General features: G+C 34.6%; 5 protein-coding genes across 7 annotated transcripts; 1 reads left to right on the top strand and 4 right to left on the bottom strand.

Annotated features, from left to right (window-relative positions):
- Positions 1 to 956: 956 nt before the first annotated feature.
- Positions 957 to 3,251, bottom strand: LOC140971696 (uncharacterized). 3 transcript variants are annotated; one of them, XM_073434087.1, is made up of 8 exons: positions 3,112 to 3,251; positions 2,942 to 3,003; positions 2,289 to 2,422; positions 1,879 to 2,024; positions 1,705 to 1,776; positions 1,471 to 1,566; positions 1,194 to 1,380; positions 957 to 1,082 (listed from the first exon to the last, which is right to left on the bottom strand). In XM_073434087.1, exons 1-7 carry the CDS (start codon positions 3,176 to 3,178, stop codon positions 1,205 to 1,207), a joined length of 753 nt encoding a protein of 250 aa, XP_073290188.1. In that variant the 5' UTR covers positions 3,179 to 3,251; the 3' UTR covers positions 957 to 1,082; positions 1,194 to 1,204. The 3 variants fall into 3 exon arrangements, with proteins under 3 accessions (XP_073290188.1, XP_073290189.1, XP_073290187.1); XM_073434088.1 differs by having other exon boundaries at positions 1,198 to 1,380; XM_073434086.1 differs by having other exon boundaries at positions 957 to 1,380.
- A 5,021-nt stretch (positions 3,252 to 8,272) lies between these two features.
- LOC140971695 (myb family transcription factor MPH1-like) lies at positions 8,273 to 10,117 on the top strand. The gene is made up of 4 exons (XM_073434085.1): positions 8,273 to 8,814; positions 8,903 to 8,979; positions 9,054 to 9,093; positions 9,193 to 10,117. The coding sequence occupies exons 1-4, from the start codon at positions 8,583 to 8,585 to the stop codon at positions 9,309 to 9,311; spliced, it is 468 nt and encodes a 155-aa protein (XP_073290186.1). The 5' UTR covers positions 8,273 to 8,582; the 3' UTR covers positions 9,312 to 10,117.
- A 3,290-nt stretch (positions 10,118 to 13,407) lies between these two features.
- On the bottom strand, positions 13,408 to 17,306 carry LOC140971694 (receptor-like protein 7). The gene has a single exon (XM_073434084.1). The coding sequence runs from the start codon at positions 17,105 to 17,107 to the stop codon at positions 14,753 to 14,755; it is 2,355 nt and encodes a 784-aa protein (XP_073290185.1). The 5' UTR covers positions 17,108 to 17,306; the 3' UTR covers positions 13,408 to 14,752.
- A 590-nt stretch (positions 17,307 to 17,896) lies between these two features.
- On the bottom strand, positions 17,897 to 20,846 carry LOC140971693 (pyruvate decarboxylase 1). The gene is made up of 6 exons (XM_073434083.1): positions 20,198 to 20,846; positions 19,824 to 19,987; positions 18,982 to 19,632; positions 18,751 to 18,868; positions 18,280 to 18,468; positions 17,897 to 18,203 (listed from the first exon to the last, which is right to left on the bottom strand). The coding sequence occupies exons 1-6, from the start codon at positions 20,717 to 20,719 to the stop codon at positions 18,033 to 18,035; spliced, it is 1,815 nt and encodes a 604-aa protein (XP_073290184.1). The 5' UTR covers positions 20,720 to 20,846; the 3' UTR covers positions 17,897 to 18,032.
- A 1,658-nt stretch (positions 20,847 to 22,504) lies between these two features.
- LOC140971692 (mitochondrial succinate-fumarate transporter 1-like) lies at positions 22,505 to 24,645 on the bottom strand. The gene is made up of 2 exons (XM_073434082.1): positions 24,087 to 24,645; positions 22,505 to 23,194 (listed from the first exon to the last, which is right to left on the bottom strand). Exons 1-2 carry the CDS (start codon positions 24,480 to 24,482, stop codon positions 22,658 to 22,660), a joined length of 933 nt encoding a protein of 310 aa, XP_073290183.1. The 5' UTR covers positions 24,483 to 24,645; the 3' UTR covers positions 22,505 to 22,657.
- Between the last annotated feature and the right edge of the window lie 493 nt (positions 24,646 to 25,138).

Genomic DNA, 25,138 nt, shown 5'->3' with positions numbered 1-25,138 from the left:
TGCGCAAGTGTGTCTGTGTATATATATATATATATATTAAAAATGTGGTCATCATATTAATTATTTTAGAATTTATTTTAGAAAACATCAAAATATATAATTTCGTAATTATCCTTCATATCCTACTAAATTTTTTTTCAAGTCACTCCATATTTTACACTAAAATATTTAATTGAAAATAATTTTGTGTTAATTGTTCAATATAATTTGATCTTAATAATATATATAAAATATGAAACACTGTGCTTCTATTAATTTTGATATATGATACACCTATCTATGTGAACAACGATCTGGTGACACTCATCTATTATATGTGATAAAACATAAAAAAATTTGGACATCTACTTCCTGAGTATTATATCATCACTCATCAATGTTCACATAAACATTCACGATGAATGTGTAACATAATAGCAAAGTGTTATCATATATCTTTAAGAAATTTAATTGATTAAGGTTTGGAATGTTATAGCTTCATATTATAAATTGATATTTTCCAAACCAATATTTTAACTACAATTTAGTACACAACATTATGTCACAATCATCATAAGTATTAATATTAATAAAAATTAGCAATTCACGCACGTAAAAAAAATCATATAATAGAATTGATACGAGATAACAAAATTTTACTTTTAATATTTTAATTTAAAAGAATATAATAGAAAGAAACAATTAAATTGATTACGAAAAAGAATGATAAATTATTTTAAATACCTCCATAATTTTTTACTGATTCCCCCTCCTTTTCATAAATAAAAATCAAATGAGAGTAAAAAAGACAGTGAGATCATTTTGGGAAAAAACCAAAAGAACTTCCCTAAAAAAAAGTCAGCAAGAGCTTCTTATATTTTACAACAGTGTAGTGGCAGAACGTTGATTAATATTTCAATTTTAGATATTCTCGGCGTCCAAATAAAATTTTCTCATGCTGTGATAGCAATTTCGGCTCAGGCAAAGAAATGCATAGTTACCCAAATTAATCAATTCAAATTCATTACAAAATCCTCTGGTAAATGGCTATTTAGTACCGGCCAAAACATGAATCAAGATGCCACGGGTCCAGAAGAAAATGCCTGTATTAACGTACACGAATTCAGGAAAGTGTCTAAATTAATGAAAATCGTACATGGAATGCGGCAGATTTGTAGATGCACTTGTTTGCACTAAAGACTTGGCAGTGATACCTACGAGATACTCAAGCTGAATGATTGGCAGTTATTTCTTTCGGCATAATGCAATACACACGAGAACCCAGATGATCGACTGCAAGACCTGCTTTTTCACAGCCCCTGAAGAACAGAGACTCGTCCTCCTTCCCTATTCTGCGTCTCCAACTCATTAAAAATGCAGGTCGGGGAAGCAGACAAGCATCTTGAGAAGGACGTACACAAACATGCAGGTAAGTTTATCAATTGTAGCAGTGATCAACTACAGAAAGAAAAGGAAACTTCCCATTCTTACCATCACCGCTTGAAGAAATGGCATTGACAGCTATTGGCTTGTATGATTTAAGGAGAAAAGACAAGGACTCTATAAGGTTCGGATATTGCTTCACGTCTGCGATAGCGAATAAGGGGTAAGGGAAGCAAGTGTTGAAAATATGTCAGCTTCTTTAAGGAAGAAGAATGATTCTTCATGAATGCAGAAAAAACATTTTCACATTTTATAGTAACCTATGCTAGAGTCTTCACTTACATAATAAAATATCGCTTGCTACAATCAGGTCCCATTTTGGGTCGGAAATTGGGAACACGTCACCCCAAGAATCTGAAAACAATGCATGAATCTACCGATTATTTTCCATCTGCATCAAAGTAGTTATACTAACATAAATTTCAGTTTCACGCAGCATAATGCAAATGAACTTACGTCTCATGTGAGGAAGGACAGGAGTAACCCCATTTATCTGGCAATTATAAGCTATGTTCTCTTCAATTTCAGCATCGTCATAATCTGAGGTTGTAATGTCGACTTGAAATGATTTGTGCAAAAAGATGGCCAAAGCTCCAGTTCCACTGCAATAATATCAAACTATAAACATCAGTAATGGGGAAAAGAGCATTGCCACATTCATTTCATATTCTTGAGCACAAACAAGAGAGAATACGAGATTGCTATACATCCACAAACACCTAAACAGATAGTAGCTATGACAGATTTAATCCTGGAAAGCTTTCAACTTATTAAAATATTGAGCAAGAATTCTACGCTGAAAAAGGTGAAAATTTGAAAAGAGATACAAGGTCTCACAAAGAGTACTAAACAAAGTGATATAACACCTTCCCAATTCAATTACTTTCCGTCCATCCATCCATGATCTGTGATGAACCAACCATTCGATAAATGCAAATGTGCCGGGCCAGAGTAGATTAGCATTTAATTGGTGAAAAGAAAATTCCCGGATAAGCAATTCCTGCATGCACGCCAAAAAATACAAAAGCTTAAAGGGTCAATCATAATAATCATGTCAGGTTGTCCTATAGGAAAGCAACGGAATAAAGCCTACAAACAATTGATAGAACCAAAGTTATCCCCGAAAAAGTCTTTTTTTAAAAAAAACTTTGAAGTACTCCAGCAAGCAACATCATGGCTACATGTTCCGCCTACCAAAACATATCGTATCCATCATACACATGAGTCCAAGTAATTCACAGTCGGCTATCAGTAATAACACTCCAACACAGTTACAAAATATACCTCTCAGAATCATCCTTTCGCAATCAATGATCGATCTCATAGAAAAAGAAATAAATCAGAAGCAAACAATAACCTATCACTCTCACGTTACAACTTCAAAACTTCCAAGTCGTTGGATAAACTCATCCTTTTGCAAACATAAGCTTCACGATTTTTTTTAAAAAAAACCGTGAAAAACAAATATTTCTTAAACTCAAACACGCAGAAGAATATGATAATTAAATAACTTAGAGACCATTCCAGGAAATCTGTGTCTTCTCTCCTCGAAGTTCTGGTTGCTCTCAATGTTTCCCTCTTCTGCAGAAAAATACCAATAAAACTCGGAATATTAACAACTAATAGGAGTGAAAACATATATACTTAAAGATGTGAGGGAATCCATGATTCAAATGGAAGATGACGTACCTGCGCTGGTACCGTCGCCGTCGGAATCGACGAAAAGCGAAGACGGAGAGAAAAGAGCAATGTCCATTTTGCTGGAGACTAGGCCTCGGAGCCCATTAATGGATGTATTTGGGCTCACATATTTTCATCCAGCCTTGTATATTTTGGGCCTGTCAACCGTTTCATCATGTTTATTTTTTAGCCACTCACCTTGCAGTAATTGAAATCAAATCATATTAATCGAAAACAATATATATAAATAAATAAGACAAAAACTTGTGTGAGACGGTCTCATAGATCATATTTTGTGAGACGGATCTCTTATTTAGGTCATCCATGAAAAGTATTACTTTTTATGCTAATAATATTACTTTTTTTATTGTAAATATCGGTAGGGTTGACCCGTCTCATAGATAAAGATTCGTGAGACCGTCTCACAAGAGACCTACTCAATAAATAAATACAAAATATTATTGTATAGTACTAATCAATGGCTTGTAATTTCATTTTCTTGCAATTAATATTTTGCAGCTGTATTCGCTTGGGTGTTTTTCAAAGAGAAACTTAATTTGATACATGAACTGATGGTTAAATGGTCAATTGGTGTAAAATTTTTGTTTTTGTGGTATTTGGTACATATTGACCAAATTCTAACTAATTTCCGATGAAATTTCAACATAAATTTTTTTTTGCCGTTTATCATTAAAAAAAATACACATTTAGTTAGAATTTGTATTTTTATCAAAATTTATAGTTAATGACAACAGTCAACTCAAATATTTTAAATCATACTGTAGCTCAAACATCGCGTTTTAATTGTTATATCCAACAAGTAGAATTATTAGATCCCAACAATCTCTCTCAATAATTGCACTACTTGCAATAAATGATAATCGAACATGTGACATCGGCTCTGATAGTCATTGTAGAATCGAGCGTTACTGTTTTACCAAAATTTAGAGCTGGTGGTAATGATGCAACTCAATTTTTTTAAATTATTCAACAGCTCATGTATTACGTTTCGATTGTTCTACTCAACATGAACAATTATTGCACCCCAACATTTAGTTTTATTATTTTAAATTATGATATTTGTATATTATATTTTAGAAGTAAAAAATAATTCAGTTACGATTTTGATTTCTACATGGTTTTTATTATCTTATATATATACATATATTAAATAGATTATACCTTTCTTTGAAAAGATTATTATCTGAGTAATTTTCAATAATATATTGATAATATTGAAATAAATTATATATATTTTATTTAGCTATAAAATTTATTTATATACACGTACTTTTCGGATTATGTAATTTTTAAAATATATTCAAGTACATAGTGATTGTGATTAAAAAAATAAAATTTTAATTGCGTAAAAAATTTAATGAATATTTTAATTGTAGCAAAAAAAAAATTATGTTCGAGTTGAAAATTAATTTAAAATTTTAAAACATATTTTATGTGAAAAACCTTTCGAAGTACGGACCGATCCAACCCGGCGTATTGTGCCACATGTTTTTTGACCAATTAAATCAAAAGGTTAAAAATTATTTAAGCACAAGACAATGGAAACTTGGAATGGTTAAAGGTTTTAAAATAAAGTTTTTTGGATTTATTTTAATTTATCAAATAATCATTTTATCCTTTTATTCACTCAAAATTTACCGGAATTCCGTCAAAATGATCAATTAAAAAATTTCGTGTACAAATTTATCGTTTATCCAATAATTCATGTACCAATTTACTTTTTAATTGTTTTTTAAACAACAATTTCTATAATTTATCAACGGTGTCATTTCTCGAATCGGACTGGATAATAAGTTCATATAACAATTATTTTATTTTCGTTATCACTTTTTGAAGAATGACTAGCTCATATCTTGTAACTTGTAAAAGTTAATTACAATCACTAATGCATCACCCAAGAATTAATAGTAAGTAATATTCTTTTCTTTAAAACAATGAACCTTGTTTGTATTAGAATTAGAAAATATGTTTAAATTAGTAAAAATAGGCATGTAATTATTAATCATAATAATCATTCCTTCCTCATATTGTACCAACTCCTCACCATACATGGAACACAATCAGGAATCATAAACGACAGCTGGGATCAATATGGTCGGGTCGGAATCCTTCTCAATAATATTATTCTTGTTCATATTTCAATTCTTTAGTATATCAAAAGTTCAATTAAGATGGATTATAAAATCGGAGAAAGAACAAAAGATATATAATATGTCGATAAATTTAGAAAAATGGATCTGTTCAACAATTTTTTTTAAATGACATTTTCAAATATATTCGAAATATAATGCAAAAATTCATTTTTAAAAAAATGATGACTGACTAAAATTGTATAACAAAATACCCCTCTCAGCTTAAATTTTAGATTTCAAAATTAGTCAAAATTTGTTCCACAAAAGAGCTTTCCTTATTTCAAAAACTTTATTTTCCCAATCAACAATAAATCAACAATAAAATGAATCTCTATAAATGGCTGGCTGGCCAGTTAGAGGCTCTGACATTGAAAAATTGAAGAGCAGTATTATATTGATTGGGGAATCATAAAACGACAGACATACTCATTCTGAAATGATGTTAGATCCGCATTAATAGGCAGACGCACAGATTCCTATGTTACATAGATTAATTATTAACCTTAACTTGATAATTATATTATCCAATTAGATAGAAAACACACGTCTTATTCGAGGGTTGACTTAACAGCTTGGACATTTGTGTGCGACTCTTTTTTCCATGAGTAGTTCATTATATTATTCATTAAAAAAAGAGAAAGTTTACTTCGTTTACATTATGTGTACAAATAAAATACATTTTTTTTGTGGTCTGGAGATTTGATCTGTGCTTATGCGAACTAATTCGTTGGCTTAAATTATGTATATATTGAGACTTGCTTTTCATTAATTGAACGAAATAAAACCACTGTTACGCAAAGCAAATCCCAGCTCTTCGTCCCTGGTAATTCTTGGAGTTCTTGTTTAATAGTAATTTTAGGGTTTTCCCAAACTCTTCTACTATTTTTCGTATATGTACATATGTATTGTATATGTATATATGACTATGTATCTTATATAATAAGACGTTTATCTCAGGGCATACAATCAACGAATCCAACAGATCCAAAACGAGTGAAACAACCATGGCAAAGAAGAAGCATTTACTATATTAAGAAGTTTGATACAAAACTTAAGAGTGGCGACTTATAATCGCGTAATGGTATTACAAATCGCGAAAAATAATAATAAATCGCACCTCCGTGTATATTCCCCATATATTTAAGAATACATCAGATATGTCGCACCGCGAGTTTTTCATGATACGGAAAAGGTTGCACAAGGGTGATTGATCTGCAACTTTTAACTAAAACCCATCAATATTTGATTAATATTGTCAGAAAAATCAAGAACCCCGTGAGGAATACTTTGATCTATTAGTTTTTTTAAAAATCAAAGATTGCAAATCCGAATAAATTGCGTGCCCTTTTCTCGCCTAGAATAGTCAAGGCCGGAATGCGTAGCCCATGCACGTGGGAGGAATTAAAAGCCAAATTTTTTTCCACCTCTCAAGTCTCAATTAGTACTCTATATCTCGTTAGGACAATCCCCGGATTCTNTATATGTTAATAGTAGGTCACCAACTTTAAAAGTCTAAATTTGAAAATGGCTTCTTCAGTTGGGAGATGATATGTATATAATTGGGCACTGCAGACTCTTTCCAGTTTCGTTGATTGTTTCCTGATACATCTCTATCTTTGAAATATCAGTAAATTCACAATTGGACATTCAGACAGGGTTTACTACAATATACAATATCATAATATGACATGATCTGACCGTCGGAATCAAACAACTTATATTACATTTTACCAACAAAAAAAAAATCGAGCTTGGTAAAACTTTTTTGATTTATGATCAAATAATATTATTTTTCATAACCCCAATTTGAAATATTTGGATGGATTTATTGTAATAAAAATATGGATAAACAAGATAGGTCCAATGTTCCAGCTAAGGAACAAAACCCACCCGTGATTCCCGACGTAAAGGCAGCTGCAAGCATGCAGTTTTTTATCTTGATTTCTATTAAATCTTCTACATGAACCACGAAATAAAAAAGAGCCAACGCTAGAGTACTTTAAGTAATTTATCTTTAATCCAAGGTTACAATTATTACACACATTTTCTTAGGATATGCATTTTTCATGCATATGCTCTCTCAGTTCCGAACCAGACGATGAACGTAATTATCCCGATACAAATTTTATGTGGTTATGCCAAAATTTATTGAAGGGCATTCAAATTAATTTCAATATATATTTTGGGGTGGATTTTATTTTATATCTAGGCAAAATAAATTAAATTATTCCAAACTTATACCAAAAAGGGGGGTCGGTGGTTAGGCACAGTATATCAGAATAGACTTTCAAAGGCATATTTGTATTTACTCGACTAAAATATCACATGGGAATCCATAATACAGCGAAACTTGGACATGATTTCAAGATGGGGATACATCAAGTACAATAATCAAACGCAAAATATATGTTATTTAATTGGTCCGACAATTCAAGATTAATTTGATTAAAATGAGAGGTAAACCTCAGAATTTTTGTAGCAGTGGTTATGAAAATTAAACAGAAAATAAATAATATATAGTTAGGGGGAATAATTTTCTTGATAATGATGGAATATAAAAATAGTGGATGGTCCCAAGATTTGTTTCTCCGAGTAAAACAGACAAACATTAAAAAATTATCTTTTAAAAAAATTTTGAACTTGCTTACAATATCAATCCAATTTCCAGCTACTTTTACCATTATTTGGAGATTGAACTAGTCCACAAACTTCTGTATGTCGAAGTCTTGGAAAACTGCAACTTGGTATGCATTAAAACAAACAAAACCTATTCAACTACATACATATAGACACATGTTTGTAGAAAATTTGTTTTTTTTAGTTTAATTTTTTTATATAAAATATAAGCAATAGTCATATGATTTTTTTGTTAGAACCAAATTTAGTAAAAGAATATAAACTTATAAAGATATATTTAAAAATGAAATTATAGTGATTTTTATCACGAAGAAACTTTTTAACATTGAAAAGTTTGTGTGCATATACATGTAGTATAGCCAGCATGCATATGAACGTTGACTAATCAGATACATAAAGATTTCCTTTTGATACGTTCCAATTGTTTAACTGAGGGGGAAAGAGAAAGGTCTTTCTTCTTCATCTCAAGGTTTAGCTCGCTAGGGTTTTCTTGTTCATATATTCGATGAAAAGTAGCAAAAATATAAGCAGGTCTTAATTTTGTTCGGGGGCTAGACGGATCCTATATCTTTAGCTTGTGATCTCTATTGATGATGAATTGAAATCCATTCCTTTTCTCTGCAAGTGAAACCCTAGCTTTAACAGTTCGACTTGGTATAGTTCGATTGCAGAAGAAGAGATAGAGCGTAAATGGAAGAAAGTGGTGAAACAGAATGTGTGCACGATAGGGTAAAAAACGATGATGAAAACTATAGTGAGAGGAAAATTAATGGAGGTAGCTCCAGCAATAGCTGGGTTGAGGAAAGCTCAAAGAAGTCATCCGTAAGGCCTTATGTTCGGTCTAAGATCCCTAGGCTGCGGTGGACGCCTGATCTTCATGTACGATTTCTACAAGCGGTGGAAAGATTAGGAGGCCCGGAGAGTAATTAAGTTTCCAACTTTGTGATCATATATGCTGATTATTACCTTTTCAATTAATTCCTTGTTTGCTGTTGTGGTTCTGGTTGCAGGAGCAACGCCAAAATTAGTGCTTCAGTTGATGAACATGAAAGGACTAAACATTGCTCATGTTAAGAGCCATTTACAGGTAAGAGAACATAACATTTTTTGATATTGTTGGACTAAATTTCCCTTTCTTGAGAGTTAGTTGTCTATTTACAGATGCACAGAAGCAAGAAGTTTGAGGAGCCAAATTACCAAGGTATCCCCCCCTTCAACTTACTCGAGCTGCTAGTATCTATTATATGTAAGAGGGCATCCAATTGGTATATCATACGCAACTAATTCTCCATTTTTACAGGGATGAGCAATCACAGGCTTTTTGTAGAAGGTGTAGATCGGAATATATACAATCTAAGCCAGCTACCTCTCCTACCAAACTTCAACCAAAGGCAAGCTCTATATCTGTTATATATATAGATTAATATAATCAATCTCGTTCTTGCCTTGACTAATTTTCATCAATTATCTCTTCAATAATTTATGATATTTCAAATAATGTCCCAGATATGGAGATCATGTTTTTCAGAATGGCGAAGCGATGGACAGAACAGGATTTTATGAAAGGATGTTGAGCAGCCACTATTATAGATCAGAAAATCTTGATCTTTACACCAAACTTGCCTCTTACAATGAAAGATCTGATCCGAGATCCAATGAAACGAAACGTGAATTTGGATCACAGCACAAACAAGAAAACTGGCTGAACCAATCTAACCCTCTTGGGCTTAAGTCCATTCAGCTCACAGAACGGAAAGCTCTCGAGCAAAGGATTTCATCAGATTATGATCATGAGAAAAGTAACCTTTCAAATATAGACCAAAGCACGAGCATCGAGAGGGATGTGACATTAAAGAGAAAGGCCTTGGATTGTGAACTCGGTTTGAATTTAACGCTCGGGCTAGTATCAAGAAACCATGAGCATCTAAGCAGGCAGCAAGAACAGGAAAGCAACTTGTCCCTATCCTTGTACCCTACTTCATCATATTCAAAGTTTAAGAAGATGGATGAAAATTTCAGTAGTGAAAATAGAAGAAGGGTAAGTACTCTGGATCTGACTCTATGAATTCGACAATTCTAAGTGAGATCTTGAGGTACTTGCTCCAGTGATATGCATTTTTCTCATTATATATTTTGTGACTTGAAATAATGTTGGAAGATATTACGCGCGAGACCACCTGACCTGATGTTTGCTGCTTCACTGGGAATAAATTTCAATTGTTTTATACATATTAATGTTTAATACATAAAACAATTGAAAATTTTCTTGCACTGTTGTTAGAATGAAACTTTAGTATGGAAATGGTTGACTCATATGTAGATGACATATGGTTTAATTTCACCGGCGATATTTGAACACGAACAAGATCGATCCTCCCGTGGCAATGGAAACTGGGAACAAGATCGAGTACAACTTTTTAAAAAATAAGAAACGATGATACAATTCGTGTTCCAGTGGCAATGGAAACTGGGAAGAAGAAAACCATAATGGATACCTAGTGGTTTCTAATATCTGTAATCCTGAGATTCTTCTATATCATCATGCCCTAATTATAGGAGGAAGCAAAATTTCGATCGAACCGAACAAATGAATTATCATTCTGAAATTGGGTTATGTTGATTCGGAAATTTGATTTTGTTTTTTGTTTTTTGTTTTTTGTTTTTTTTTTTAAAATACTGATTGTTTCGATTTACTAATTTTTGATTATTTTATAAAAATTTAGTTAAACGGAATAAAATGATTTATTTGTTAAAAAAAAAGTTCATTTTCTATATAGGAGCATTGTATTTATGTATAGTGTTGGGCCGTTGGATTTTGATGTTGGCTCAGCTTAAAGAAAAAGCTTTTGATGTTGACATAAAGTCAAGTCTCCTGATTTTTCTTTCTTTTTTTTTTAATTTTTTCCTTAAAATTTTGTTAATTTAGTTGTCCGAATGGAATAACTGGTTTTTAATTCGGTTTATTTGTTTTTTCATGAAAAAAATTGGCTTATTTTGGTCCCAAAAAAATTATTTATTTAGTTTTAAAATAATCGATTTGGTTAGATTCGGTTTTTGCTCACTTCTAGATTTGGATGTACGTGTTGGGTGGCCTCGGGTCAGACCGACCTTTTGAGCCCAATTACTGAGTGACCTCACAGTGCCGAATATAGGAATTTTTGCTTAAAAATATTCTAGTGTTTTGTTTCTCAATAATTTTTACATGGACAGTTAATTGTAAAAAAAGAAAAAGGGAAAAGAAAAATTTTTTGCAATGGGTCAAAGAATGTAATGAGGGTTTTTTTTATATAACTAATTTAATTTTTAAAATATATTTCAAAAATAATTTTAAAAAATTTATCAAAACTACTGCATTCAATGCTTACGAAGCACGGACCATCATCCACGTGGATCCTGGAATTCAGTTATTTAGATTTCAATTATTGAACTTCACGTGAACATTCAGAAATCAGAAATTCAGAATTCACGTGAAAGATTTACAAAATGAACGGATGAAAACAAGTGATAAAAGAAAAAAGACAAAATAAAATACGGGAAAAATAATATAATATATAGAGTCCGTGCTTACAAAGCACGGACTCTCACGACATCCATGTTGGAGCGTCCGTGCTTCGTGTGTGCGAGCGTTCGTGCTTACGAAGCACGGACCATGCTCCTAGACGATGGTCCGTGCTTCGTAAGCATGTATTGCAGTAGTTTTGAATTTTTTTTAAATTATTTTTGAAATATGTTTTAAAAATTAAATTAATTATAAAAAAACCCATGTAATGAGTGATTCATAAAAATATGATTAATGAAGTTGGTAATTTATCTTGGTGTTAGCGTTATAATTTCATTTTATATTTTTACAGTGATGATATGATGTTGCAGAGATGATATTGAAATATTAATTTTTTTTTATTATATTTAATAAATTTTATTCAATTTAATAATTTTAATATTTTAACTAAATAAATTACTAACTGAATCATTTACGAAGATTTTTTGCTTGCACATATAATACTCACAGAATTTCAATCAGGTTTGGATCGTTGATATCTTTCTCATGATCAGAATTTCTTGCTCAGTCTCTTTTCTTTTTTGCTCCCCCAACCTCATTTCCCACTTCCTTTCCATATTTTGCTCAAATTTTTTGCAAAATATTTTTTTGGCTAAAACAATCTTCACATCTACTTTTTTATAGTATTTATCTTTCTTCTTTCATTTCTTTGAGCAAATCCACAACCTTTAGAACTTTCGATCATTGTCTATTTGAAGGTCTTTTTTCTCATTAGACTAATGATTTTGCCCAATTCCTACACATCATCTCTCTAATTGGCGGTGGATGTATCAGAGAATTTGGATATAGAAGATGAAGATGATTTATCATCAATATTTTTCAATTTCTTGGTAACATTCATTGAAAACCCTTAGAATCAACAATTCGCTTTGATCAAATACTTTTAGTTCACTTATTTTTATTTTGGAAAGTAAAACACGCTCGCAACATTCATGAAATGTTATCTCGTGTACGTAAATTCTATCAATTTGACAACTCATGATTATATTCTTTCCAAGTCAACCACTAGAACTAGCATTGCTTCAATCATTTCAAAATGTCGAATTGGTGGAAGTGTTGCATCATGCTTTTGTTAGGCGTTCATATTTGGTCTTCGTCCAGTATTTCCTTGTAACGCCTTCACCTCATCATCACGTTTAGGATGAGGGATTTCACTGTGATTTGGTAGAATTGAGTTTTAAAATTTGGTCATCAGAATATTGAGAATTGAATTGAGAAAAATTTGGTGAATGAGTATTAACATCATCATTACTCGTTGGATTCATTTTATATTTAGATTTAAAATGAAATAAAAGATGAAGCAAATTTGATTTTTGGAATAAAAGTAAAAAAAAAAATTGTGATTTTTAAAAGGGTAAATGATAACAATCTGTAAGAATATGATTGTTTGTTATTTATCAAAATTCTAAAAAAATTCAGATTTTTCTTCTAATTTTTCGATTTTTTATTTTTATTTTTTTTAAAGCTGGATTAGATCTGACCGTTGATATGGAATGATCAGACCAACCCAGTCATTTTTTTTTATTTTTTAACATTTATTTTCAATTTTAAACGGTTAGATTAATCTGTCCGTTGATTTCATTTTATAATTTTTTTAAAAAAAACTAGCTTCATCGTGCAGAGAGTCTCCGTGCAGAGCTCACCGTGATCATTGGTATCCGCGTGCTTTTATGTGTCATTGGAGACCGAAAAAACCAACGTAACTTCTTCGCTCGGGCATGCTATAAATAAGTATTATTAAAATTTTAATATAGTAATCAATAACATTTAAGCTAGATGTATAGTTTGATGATACGTATCGAGTACTCTTCGAAGATATAAAATCAGTGTGTTTTTGGGATGTGTATGGAGGTATTAAATATATTCAGCGGTGAACTATATGATAAGATCAAAATAAATGAACTCCTATTGTAATGATTAATATATACAGGTGAGAAAAAAATGGCGAAAAACTCACACATAGTTAGCCAAGATTCGTGCTCTTAAAAGAGCCGAAAAGGGTAGCTGTGGATGCAACTTTCTCCGCCGAAACAAATGGGAAAAGTGATTCTGACAAGCTTTCACATTTCACTTTACAAAATAAAGCAAACACATGTGTCTGTAGTAAAACTCTTAGCTCCATCTCACTTTGATCATACAATGGCATCCCATAATTTTGAGCCCCTTCGTTTCACGGAGGTTAGGGACCAGATTGATGGTAAGAGTCCTCTTCTTGGAGCATTATTATTGTTTTTCTTCTTGTTCTTCACTTTCCTCTTTGTTTACTATCTTTATGTACGGGCCCGGAGTCACCATTTCGGCAGCCCCGTACCCGGTAACTCAAATACACCGCCTGCTCAGCCAAGGCCTGCCATGGCGGGGCTTGATTCTGCCACCATAAGTGGCTTGCCCATGTTTGCATACGGATCAAGCAACAAGTCGAGCTCAGAAGCAGAGTGTGCCATCTGTCTGAGCATGTTTTCAGAGGGAGATAAGGTTAAGGTTCTGCCTCTTTGCCACCATGGATTCCACTCTGTTTGTGTGGACAAGTGGCTCAGGACTCGCTCGAGTTGTCCACTATGCAGAGCGGGCATCCATCGGATGGACCAAACAAACCAAGATCGCGAACTGGAGATTCCTTGATGTCTAAAAATCTTTAGCAGTAGGGGAAAAGACAGTTTGTTTGTTCTGCTGTTTTCCGAACAAAAAGTAAAAAAAAGATCAGCCATACTTTGCATATGGCTTTTGAGTTAGCCTTGCAGTTGATGTTTCTTTCTTATTTTCTGCCACTAAAAACCCAACAAAAATAGAAAATTGAAAACTTAATTACATATCAGATAAAAGAAAGCGAAATTTAACAAACAAATATTTAGAAAAGAAAAGAAAAATGACATGAGCTCAAGGATTTTGATCACCGCTCAATTTTACAGTCCCTAGAAAACAACAAATTATGTTTATTAAGATTGTTATAGAACTCTTCAAGTTTTTAGAGTACAGAAACGTCCCAATGATGACGCATAGGCGCACCATAAACCCCAATGCAAGCACTTAGATGTACGTGTCGAGTATATACAAGTTTTTTTTATCCTCTCCTAATGTTGCTGTCTGAAATTCTGATTTTGTAGCATCAAGACACGCTATACTCAAAAGGGAACAGCTTGACAGTATCTCAGAATCTTGATAGTAATTTTGACCTGGTGATAGAAAATCTCGCTTGAGTGTCACCTTTCTCGACCATTATCGCCTTCAGCTTAGAGAACAGCTTCGCAGGCAAAACACCATAAAAGTTGTTAGAAGCAAGGTTAATTATTTGGAGTTTGTCCTAGGTGCGGTTTACAAGGCAGCTACTATTACCATAAAATGCATTGAAACTTAAATTAAGTATGCGCAATCTAGGTAGTCTCTTTAACCAGCAGGGAAAGCTGCCAGTTAAGTTGTTGTTGCCAAGATTTAGGACTTCAAGATTTGTGCAGTTCGTCAAAGATTTAGGAACCTCGCCTTTTAGCATATTCCAACTCAGATCTAGTGTCTCCAAAGCGCATGTAACCGGAAAACTATCAGGTATGGTACCACTGACATGGTTTCTACTTATATTCAGTACTCCAAGATTGTTTCCAAATAAACAAGAAGGAATTACGCCGATCAATCTGTTGTTAGACAAATCAAGAACTTGAAGGCGACTGGCGTTGCACAGTGAAGAAGGAATTGCGCCAACTATTTTATTATGAGCAACAGAGAAGGAAAGAGAATATGAAAGAGAACGACCAATGTCAACTGGGATAAAAGAAGAAAAATTGTTGCTTGACAAGTCAACACGGTAAGCTGGGGGAGTGGGAACTGGTATTTGCCCACTAAGCATGTTCGAATGCAGATCAAGGAAATCCAGCCCACGAATAGTGTAGGGTTCTTGGATACTCCTGAATCGATTATGAGAAAGATTAACGAAACGAAGAAATCCAATATCCCATATCCAGTTAGGAATTTCCCCATCTAATTGGTTATCCGAAAGATCCAACATCATCAACGACGAATGATTCTTCAGAGATGGAACTTTCTGTAACTTGCAAGATGCCAATCTCAGAGTTCCTAATCTGGGGAACAACGAAGACATGGAAGTGTTTTCACCTACATGCACTGACAGGTTGTTGTAAGAAAGTTCAAGACTCGTCAGATTCTTAAGTTTTCGAAAATCAGTTAAATCAACGGACCCATTGAATTTGTTTGACGATAAAGATAGACTAGAAAGATTTTGGAGTTCGAACAGAAAGTGAGGTACCGGACCTACTAAATAGTTGGCATTCAGCTCAAGAACTTCAAGCGACGAAGAACTATTAACTGAATCTCCGATTTGACCAGAAAACTGATTGTTGGAAAGATCTAATGACTTAAGTGATGGCAAAAAAAACAGTGTCTCAGGAATTTTTCCTTTTAACAGATTCTCACTCAAGACAAGGAAATTGAGATTTTCTAGTCCATCCCAGAGGGAGTCGAAAATTTCACCCGTTAATCTATTACTGCGAAAGTTTATCCCAGTGACATTCTTCCACAGACTAAAAGATGGAACAGAACCAATGAACTGATTCAATGACAAGTCCAGATAAACAATCTGAGTAAGATTCGTAATGGACTTTGGAACTGAACCAGAAAAGTTGCAACTTCTAAGATCAAGACTTGATAACATTCGAAGACCACCAATAGAATCTGTTAGATGTCCTGAAAATTTTGTGTAGCCGAGCAAGAGATTCTGAAGTGATGCATCCAATGGAAATTCAGGTAGAGTACCCTCAAGATCTCTATTATTACTTAAGTCAATTGTCTGCAGACTTGGTAACTGAAATAGTTCACCTGGAGTAAGTCCCCACAAGTTACAAGAACTTAGAGTTAATACCCTCAAATTCGGGAAACCTGCAAAGAATTTGGGAAACTCAGAAGAGAAAGTGTTCCCATCAAGACGAAGAACCGAAAGAGACTTAAGTTTTGCCAATGAAGAATCAAAAGGGCCTGTAAGATAGCAATTAGACAAGCTCAAGACTCTTAAATCCGGCAGAGAAGAAGAAACCGCATTGCACCAAACATTCCCAGTGGCTGAAATATTCACCCCATCAAGATAAAGTTCTCTTACCTTCGTGAAGTTCTGAATAAATGTTTCCAGATCCGGATTCCCCAGTTGAAGAGATGAGTAAAAGGAGGACGAAAGATCAAGAACATCTAGTCTCTTCAGACCCGAAAATTCCAGCGGAATCTGCCCAGAAAAACCTGTATCGCTTAGGTTCAGATAACTCAAAGCCTCCAGCTTTCCAAACCCAGATGGCAAATTAACCGAACCCAGGTAGTTTTTAGCTAAATTCAAACTCTGGAGGAATTCAAGCCTGAAAAGACTGCCTCCAGCTGCAGTGTCATCAATTCCGGCGGATATAGATTCGCCGCTGAGATCAAGATCAGTAACACGACCATCAAGGTCGCACTTTACCCCGCGCCATTGACAGCAATCTGTGGATTCATTCCACTGCACCACTTTGGTTGAAAGTGAAGAATCGTATGTCAGACTGGTTTTCAACTGAAGCAGTAAATGTTCCTGATCGTGAAGACACTGAGCTGACGCAGTTATCACAAATAGGTTGAATATGGAAAATATTAGTGTCATCGAGCAAGGACCAGAAAACAAACTAAATTCCATGCTTAATTCCTGTGAAAGATGAAAGAATTTGCCGATACATTTTATAGAGGTATTTTTCCAAAACGCGTAACGCCACACACATACTCCATTTAGCGAGTGCTTGGCTTGACACCAATCAAGATGACACAAGTCGCAAGTCGATTTGTTGCAACGAATTGTGGCATATCCGCATGCAATTCTCCAGTCCCCACCACCGATTACTATTTGTATTTTCTCACTGAATTTTGTCAAAACATCGTCAAAGTGTCTCATCTAAATATGTATAATCGATATAGAGACTTCCACTAATTAAGCCTCGTGTTACCAGCGGGGCCCGGGATTTTTTTTTTTGTTGGCTAAATTTTACTATTAAAAAATATGACAAAAATCCGATGGGTGTATATTATGTTGATATTTTACTCTTAATTTATATATCTTCTAATTCAATTGTGTGTTTTTTTTATTATTAATGTTAATCTTGCAAATAATAATACACATTTTAACATATCATTATCTTAAATTTGACATATAATTGTATGAAATTTTGATGGAGAATGAATGATTTATTTTTTATTTGTTAAGTAGCTTAAAAGGTTAAATTTATTTATATTATTTTCACGCATTACTTTTCTAAATAAAAGTTATTTACAAGAATAGTGAACGTTCCACATGGGTCGCTTTTGGGACCAATTTTCAGACACACGTTTTCGAATCTTCTACACTTTCTGTCAATTACCATTCACATTTAAATGGTTCGAAATACCAGTCCGAGTCGAACAATCCATGTAATAATAGCAAGTCGAGCACGAATTGATCAGTAAATGAGAATTACTTCCTTAAATGCACGCAGTTATTCACAGCAAAGCCCTTCATAAGATAGATTGACACTCGATATAGAAACTTAAGAAATGGGAGAATCGTTGCATTTTTCAGATTTCAACGTAAGCTACTGAGGATTAGGATGGCGACTATTTGCTGCAGAGACCCTGGAACCCCATTCCAGAAGTTCTTTGCTTGTATCATCCTTGTGAACGATAATTTCAATGAAGCAGAAGCTGTCTTTCTTGTCATGTGTTGCGGTGTCAATTGCTTCAATAAGCTCTTCTTCACAATGTACCTTAGTGTAATAAGAGAATAAATTTTTAGACTGGAAAGAAATTGGATACATAAGACGTAAAGCAAACTCCACTAACCTTAGTTGTCCAGCAGTTGCCTTCATTGTTATGCATGGCGTCAACCAAGCCAGTGTAGTTCCAGTTCTTGATCACATTATATGGCCCATCATGGATCTCTACTTCAATGGTGTAACCACCATTGTTTATAAGGAAGATAATAGTCTTTTGACCATATCGAATCATTGTTGACACATCCTGAGCAGTCACCTGCCATTCAACAAGATGCACTTGAAGAAATTAGAGTGATCATTTCCCATAAGTGATTAGCGCAAACATGGAACAAAAACTACTAAACCAATACAAGAGTTAGAGACAATCTCTGGAGGTTTTAAGAATTTAGTAGCGGCAACAAAAGTGATTCAAGAAGTTAGCAGTGAGAGTGATCAACTTCGTTTGTCAAAAAAAAAAAAAACTCTACCCTGAAGTCAGTCATAATATAGAAGAATACTTTCATCAGCTTTAACAACTCTAAATGGATAACAGGCACACCTGAAAGCTCCCATCCCCAATGAAAGCAAGCACTCGCTTCTGTGGTACAGCCTGGGAATAACCAAGAGTCGCACCAACTGACCAACCAATGGATCCATACTGCATCTGGAATTCATACCTGCAAGGAAAAATTCCACTCAAACAGTGCTGTATATCATGTGGTCACTATCAATCACAAACTACACAGAACTGCATTATATTCTATCCCATCACTGATTCACTAGAGCTCACCCGCATCCTGGTGGCAATTTAAGTTTCAGGCAGTTAAACCATGAGTCACCAGTCTCAGCAATGACAGCTGTATCACTTGACAAGATGTTTTGAATATGTCGAAACAGCACGTTAACCCTCAAAGGCGCCTTCGGTTCGCTTTTCGGAGGATGCCCCTCAGGAACATAAATCCTGTGGTAATTCTCATAGGCTGTTGTATTGGGCTTAAGCCTTTTCGCAAGGGCAGTCAAGAAATCTTTCATCAAAACACATCCAAATGCAGGCCCATTTCCAATGGTCACTCGATCAGGCTGCACGATGATTGCCTTCTCTTTCTTAAGAAGCAGAGAGTAACCAACTGAACTGTAGTCGTTGAATATTGGCCCAACAAACAGGTATGCATCAGCAGATTCAACAATTTCAGCACAAAAAGCTGTGCTCACTGCACCCCAGTAGATGCCTATAAAATGGGGATGGTGCTCCGGGACAAGTCCTTTAGCCGATGGCATCACAGCAAGGGCATAACCACAAGCATCGGCCAATTCAACAAACGCTTTGCATGCCTTTGAAACTCTCAGCTTTGGTCCACCCACCATCACTGGCTTTACAGCCTTGTTTAAGAACACTACGGCAGCCTCAACTGCAGCTTCCAGGCCTACTTGATTACTTGTTCTACATGCAGCAGAAGTAAAATTATTATAAACTGAATCCAAAACACAGGAAAAAGCATATATGATGAATCGGCACGTCAAACTACAGAAAAATTCCATACTCTGGAGTCTCAAATTTATCTCGCTGTATTATACACACAGAAGAAGACAGAAAAGTACCTAGGGAATGAACAACTTAGAGGATAAGCTTACCTGGGGGAGAGTGAAAAAGGAACAGGCTCACGTCGAAAGGTGGGGTGTGGAATCGCCGATAAATTACAGCTCACGCTAATATACACTGGCTTACTCTCCTTTAAAGCTGTCGATATCGCTGTGTCTATCAGTTCATGCGCATCGTCCAAATTGTTCACCACCGCCTAAAATCAACCAACAATTAGATGAACAGTTCCTTTATAACAAAATTTGCGAAACAGTATAATACAGGATTCAATTATAACTAAATCATCGAAAACCTAAAACGATAAATTGATCAACTAGAGCTTGACTAGCAAAAATGGTGACATATTATGTGGCGGGACACGTAAAAAAAATTGAGATATGAAGCTAAAAACACAAACAAATCATACCTGATAACAAGTAACAGTTTGAAAGCAACGGAGTTCCTGGCTAAAATCCGGTATCCCGATAGTGTGATGTAGGATCCGGTTAGTACCGTAGTCATTAGAATTGGGACCGCCAACAATACAAATAACCGGAAGATTCTCACTGTACGCGCCGGCGATCGCGTTGAGAACACTCAAACCTCCTACCGTGAATGTCACAACACAAGCACCAACTCCTCGAGCCCTGGCGTATCCATCGGCTGCGTATCCAGCGTTGAGCTCGTTGCAGCAGCCAACTAAATTGAGCCCCGGTTCGGCGATAAGGTGGTCAAGCAACGTCAGATTAAAATCGCCTGGCACCGAGAAGACGTCTTTCACGCCGACCTGTACGAGCCGGCGCGCTAAGTGGCGACCGAGAGTAGCTTCGGCGGAGTCGAAGGGCTGCACGGTGGGGCTCTGGACGGCGGAAACGACACCGGGCAGTGCTCCCACATCTGTACACGTGGCAGAAGTACACGAATCCGAGGAGCCTATCTTCGTATCCATAGTTAGCAGTGATACTGCGGACAAATTTAGTCGAAGTGATTAGAAGAGGAATGTGAAATGAATCGCTTCGAGTGAGTGATTTATATACATGTGATGTACTTAAACAAGGGGCGGTTTTCCGGTATAATGGAGAGGTGGAAGACGCTTGTTTTTTAAAGCATTACATTTTATTAATATATTTATAATTATAAAAATACCAAAAATTTTAACTCTATTATATAAAAAAAAAAAACTTAATAATCAAATAAATGCTCTGCTTTTTTTTAAAGAAGAATTCTTAAAATACATGTAGTTTTAATATCCATCATTTTCTTTTCATTATAAATATATTTTGTATTAGTGGAATTAACCAATTTATGTTTAATTTACATGTAAATAATATTTTATTTTAGTTAAAATTATTTCTACTCGTGAAATTTTAATATTAACAAATTATCCGATTATATATTTTTTCGGGATGAGATTTAATTTGAAAAATGAGGTAGATAACTGCAACACATTTAAAAATTACTACTAAAAATTAAAATACTTATTGTTTTCGATAGCTAATATTTCATAATGAACTCCAAATATGACTAACAACGATATATGAAGATGTAAAATTTGAAATTACCAGAGAAGACAAACTTGAGACCCTGCTTGAAAATATTTGTAGTCTAATTTTAGGATTTAAATTTTAGTATTTATATACATAATAATACTTTTAAATTATATATATTTTAAAATCGAGTTCGAGTCGAGTTTTGATCTAATCAATTAAAAACTACTCATAAATAATTAGACTCACTCACACACCAAATAAAGAAGAAATAAGAAACCAATGCATGATGTTGTTTTAACTGTACAAATCCCTTGGCCAAGGCTGGTTCCAAGTATCACAAGGTTTTGGTGGCCACGCTTTTCTATAAAGCGTGTACATTAGCGGTGGAGGTTTACGGAAAACCTTGAGCTGAAATCGTTTCCGTATTCGGTCAAAGCGTGGTTGGCGGTTTCGCGTTTTAGGAGGAGGCCTACCGATCATCGTGACACTTGGCTTCATCACCTAAATCTACCTAAAACTTCTTACTCACCATCACGTGCACCGCAACAAATATAATTATAATCAATAAAACAACAAAATGATAATGACCAAAAAATTGCAACATTAACAAATTGACCAAGATTCTATTTAGGTCAGTTTCCGTGGAAAAAAAATAAAATGTTTATTTGGGACTTGTACATCGTGAAAAGGTTTTTTAATTTTTAGTTTGTCNCTGATGAGTTTTCACTTGATTGAATGTGACGAACATCAATATCTTTTACATCAAGACTTTCAAAGTTTCAGCATAAGGTATTGCAGGGTCCTTTATTTTATTTAGTTGATTACGACAAAAATTAAGCTAAAAAAAATATATTTTACATAAGATTGTGCTAAAAGAAACTTAATTTAAATTAAAGTGATGGTAGTAGGTAGATGCATGTTGCTACTGTGATCTTGTTATTTACATTATCATCATATTACCTTAAAAAAAAGCAGTATTGCTATTTTACAAAGGATTTGTAGTTTTTAAGAATTTATTTTTAATATACATGTTCTTTAAAACAGTAAACTTGTATCATATGAATATGATGTCTACAAATCTAAATTTTTTGCTAAAAACATTATTCAAAATTTTGCATCCTGAAGACCTGTACCTCGGAGTCCTTGCTCGATCATTTAATATATTATATTAAAAGGGAAAAAAACGACATTTCAAATAAGCTTAATGTTGATACAATGAACAGATATCGAACCGGTTATCTGACAGCTACAAATTGCAGATGCAAACAGTTGTCTAATTTTTTCTGTTCATACAAAAAAATAATAATAATAATAAAAATTGATACCCATGAATGGGCCCATCATACAGGTAACAAAAATATTCAAAAAGGGGAAACAAAAAAAAGGGAAGGTTGGAGCTACAAGGTTGCATTACGTATGTATCTCTTCTCATAAATGCCGGTTACTTGATCAGCCACAGCCCACACTATTGCCTGACCAGGTGGGATTCTCATCAGCCGAGGCAATAATCCTCTCCACAGTGAACGCAGCCCTTCCTCTGCATATATTGTTTTGATAGCATGAAACAAGCCTTTATACTTTAACTCGCCTCCAGAACGGCTCTGAGCCATAAGCCTCGTTTTTACCACATCAAAGGGACCTGTACATACAGGACCAGCGGTCCCTGCAAGAAATCCTGATATCATAGACTGCCAAGGCAGGAGCACCTTCCCGTCACCTTCATGTTTTCTCCACAAAATCCCATCAAAGGCATTCTTGGCTGTGAACATTGCAGCTTGGTTTGTTCCATTACGCATGATAGTTGGAGTGGCTCCCGCCCACAGACCAAGCAGGCCCTCTTCACGAATGATCATTCGAGCACAATTAACAGGGCCCTTGTACATTAGGAGCTCAGGACTCAAGCCTCTCTGCTGCTGCAGTCTTATTTTCACCACCTGCATTGATCAATTTCATTTGCAGTAATTCATCCCAACATCCGGTACTCACATGTGTTATGACAGTTGCGATATTATACCAAGTTCATCCACTATTATAGATTCTTATTTCTCAAAAAGTCGTACAAAGTATTTTTGAAGCACCAAAAACTTCATGCTTAACCAGACAGACAAAACAAACGAGAGGTCAGGAATTCGCAAAGAAGACTGATGCAAACGGAAGCTTTTGATAAATAACCATGATGTTTTAAGAAGCAGTGAAAGCATAGAAATTGATTGTTATCAGCAATCCAATACTCCATGTCTTTTGCTCTTTTAAACCATATTAACTCAGAACTTGAAATCAATGCCATCAGCACATGGAAACTATATTTTGTGGACTGTATACATGATCATGTTCCGATCCATGCTAATGGAACTCATGTTCCTGACATTTGCAGCAGTTAAGATCATGTTTCAGTTGGATTAAATAGGTAAAATCAAACACACAAAAACACATACTCCTCTGAACTTTTGATTGTGAGAAAATAGATGAGAAGCAAACATGTGATCTTATCTTTTAACTACAAACTTGTAACCAAGAAACAATAACAATTTGAGGGATTATCTTAATCGCTAAAGTTGGCCTTTTTTTTAATGCATAATCCAATTATTTACAGCCCCGTTATGACATTTTCCAGCTGGCAGAATCTCCCAAGCTGCGACTGATGTGACCGTAACACCATGTGAAAGGTAGAATTTCATTCTTGGTATTTCTTAAAAAAGCAGCTAAGCTAAAACGATATCTATTTCTGCACTTAAATTACCACCAGCAACCACAAGAAAAAAGTGAGAGAGAGAGAGAGAGAGAGAATGATCATACAATTTAAAAAGAAAAAAACAACTAACAAACCTCAAAGGGAGTGACAATAACAAGAGCTTCGAGCACACCAGCACCGAATCCAGCTACCATTCGACCATGATGGCTCAGATTCCCCGTATTAGAGTCCTTAAAAGCAGCCTGCAGGACCGCATTGGACCCCATCCTCAGCGCGTATTTGAGCGTCAAATGTGTGGCAAAGGGCGTCAATCCCTTCCAGAGGGCCCGAAAGCCCTCGTTACGCGCAATGGTGGTGCCGCAGTGGATGATGCCTTTGTAAGAACCGGAGCTGTCCAATTGGAGCCGGGTTTTGATAACGTCGATCGGTTGCAAGCAGGATGCCTCCACTATTCCCCCCAGGGAACCCGACACGGCTTTCATGTACGGCGGGATCGTTAGGGTCCTTTTCTGATCATTCCGATCAGCCATTGAAATTGGGGAATAGCTAAGGTTTAGAGTTTTGGAGTGCTTTTCGGAGGAGTTTGGACGGAGATGGGAACCTGTCTTATTCAATCATTTTCGAACACCCGGGAAGAGCAAAAATTTGCTCGCTGGCACACTTGTTTTCTCTCGTAAAATACCATACACGTTTTTAAAGTAAGGACAAGTGCTTACATTTGGTTGTTTATTTTTTGGTAGAATGTTGACTTTTGAACTCTTTCAAAAAATAGACTTAACTTATTAATGTTTTGTCTAGGTTTTTGGCCACTTTGAATTCATTTTTTTGAGAATAATAATAAAAATAATTGAACTAATAACATTTAACTGTACACTCGCTCACCCCATCAGTTTTTTTATTTTGTTTTTGTTGTGAAAAAGTAAAAATTTACGGTAAAAAGTAAAAATCTCAAACTCTTAAAATTATCACACTACACACTTTATAATATTTTTCTCTCAACTCAATTGTGATTTTCTTCACAAATGAGAGATCTATTTATAGAAAATTTTTACAAATAATCCAAAAATAAAATACATCATTACCTACATCATCACACACTAATTTTCAATATTCAACACCTAATTTTACCTAATTTTCAACATTCAACATTCACATTTTCAACACAAATATTTAACACATTTTTAAA

Source organism: Primulina huaijiensis, chromosome 2 (genome assembly GCF_012295235.1).
Source record: "Primulina huaijiensis isolate GDHJ02 chromosome 2, ASM1229523v2, whole genome shotgun sequence".
NCBI lineage: Eukaryota > Viridiplantae > Streptophyta > Magnoliopsida > Lamiales > Gesneriaceae > Primulina > Primulina huaijiensis.
This window is presented reverse-complemented; position numbering and strand designations above follow the sequence as displayed.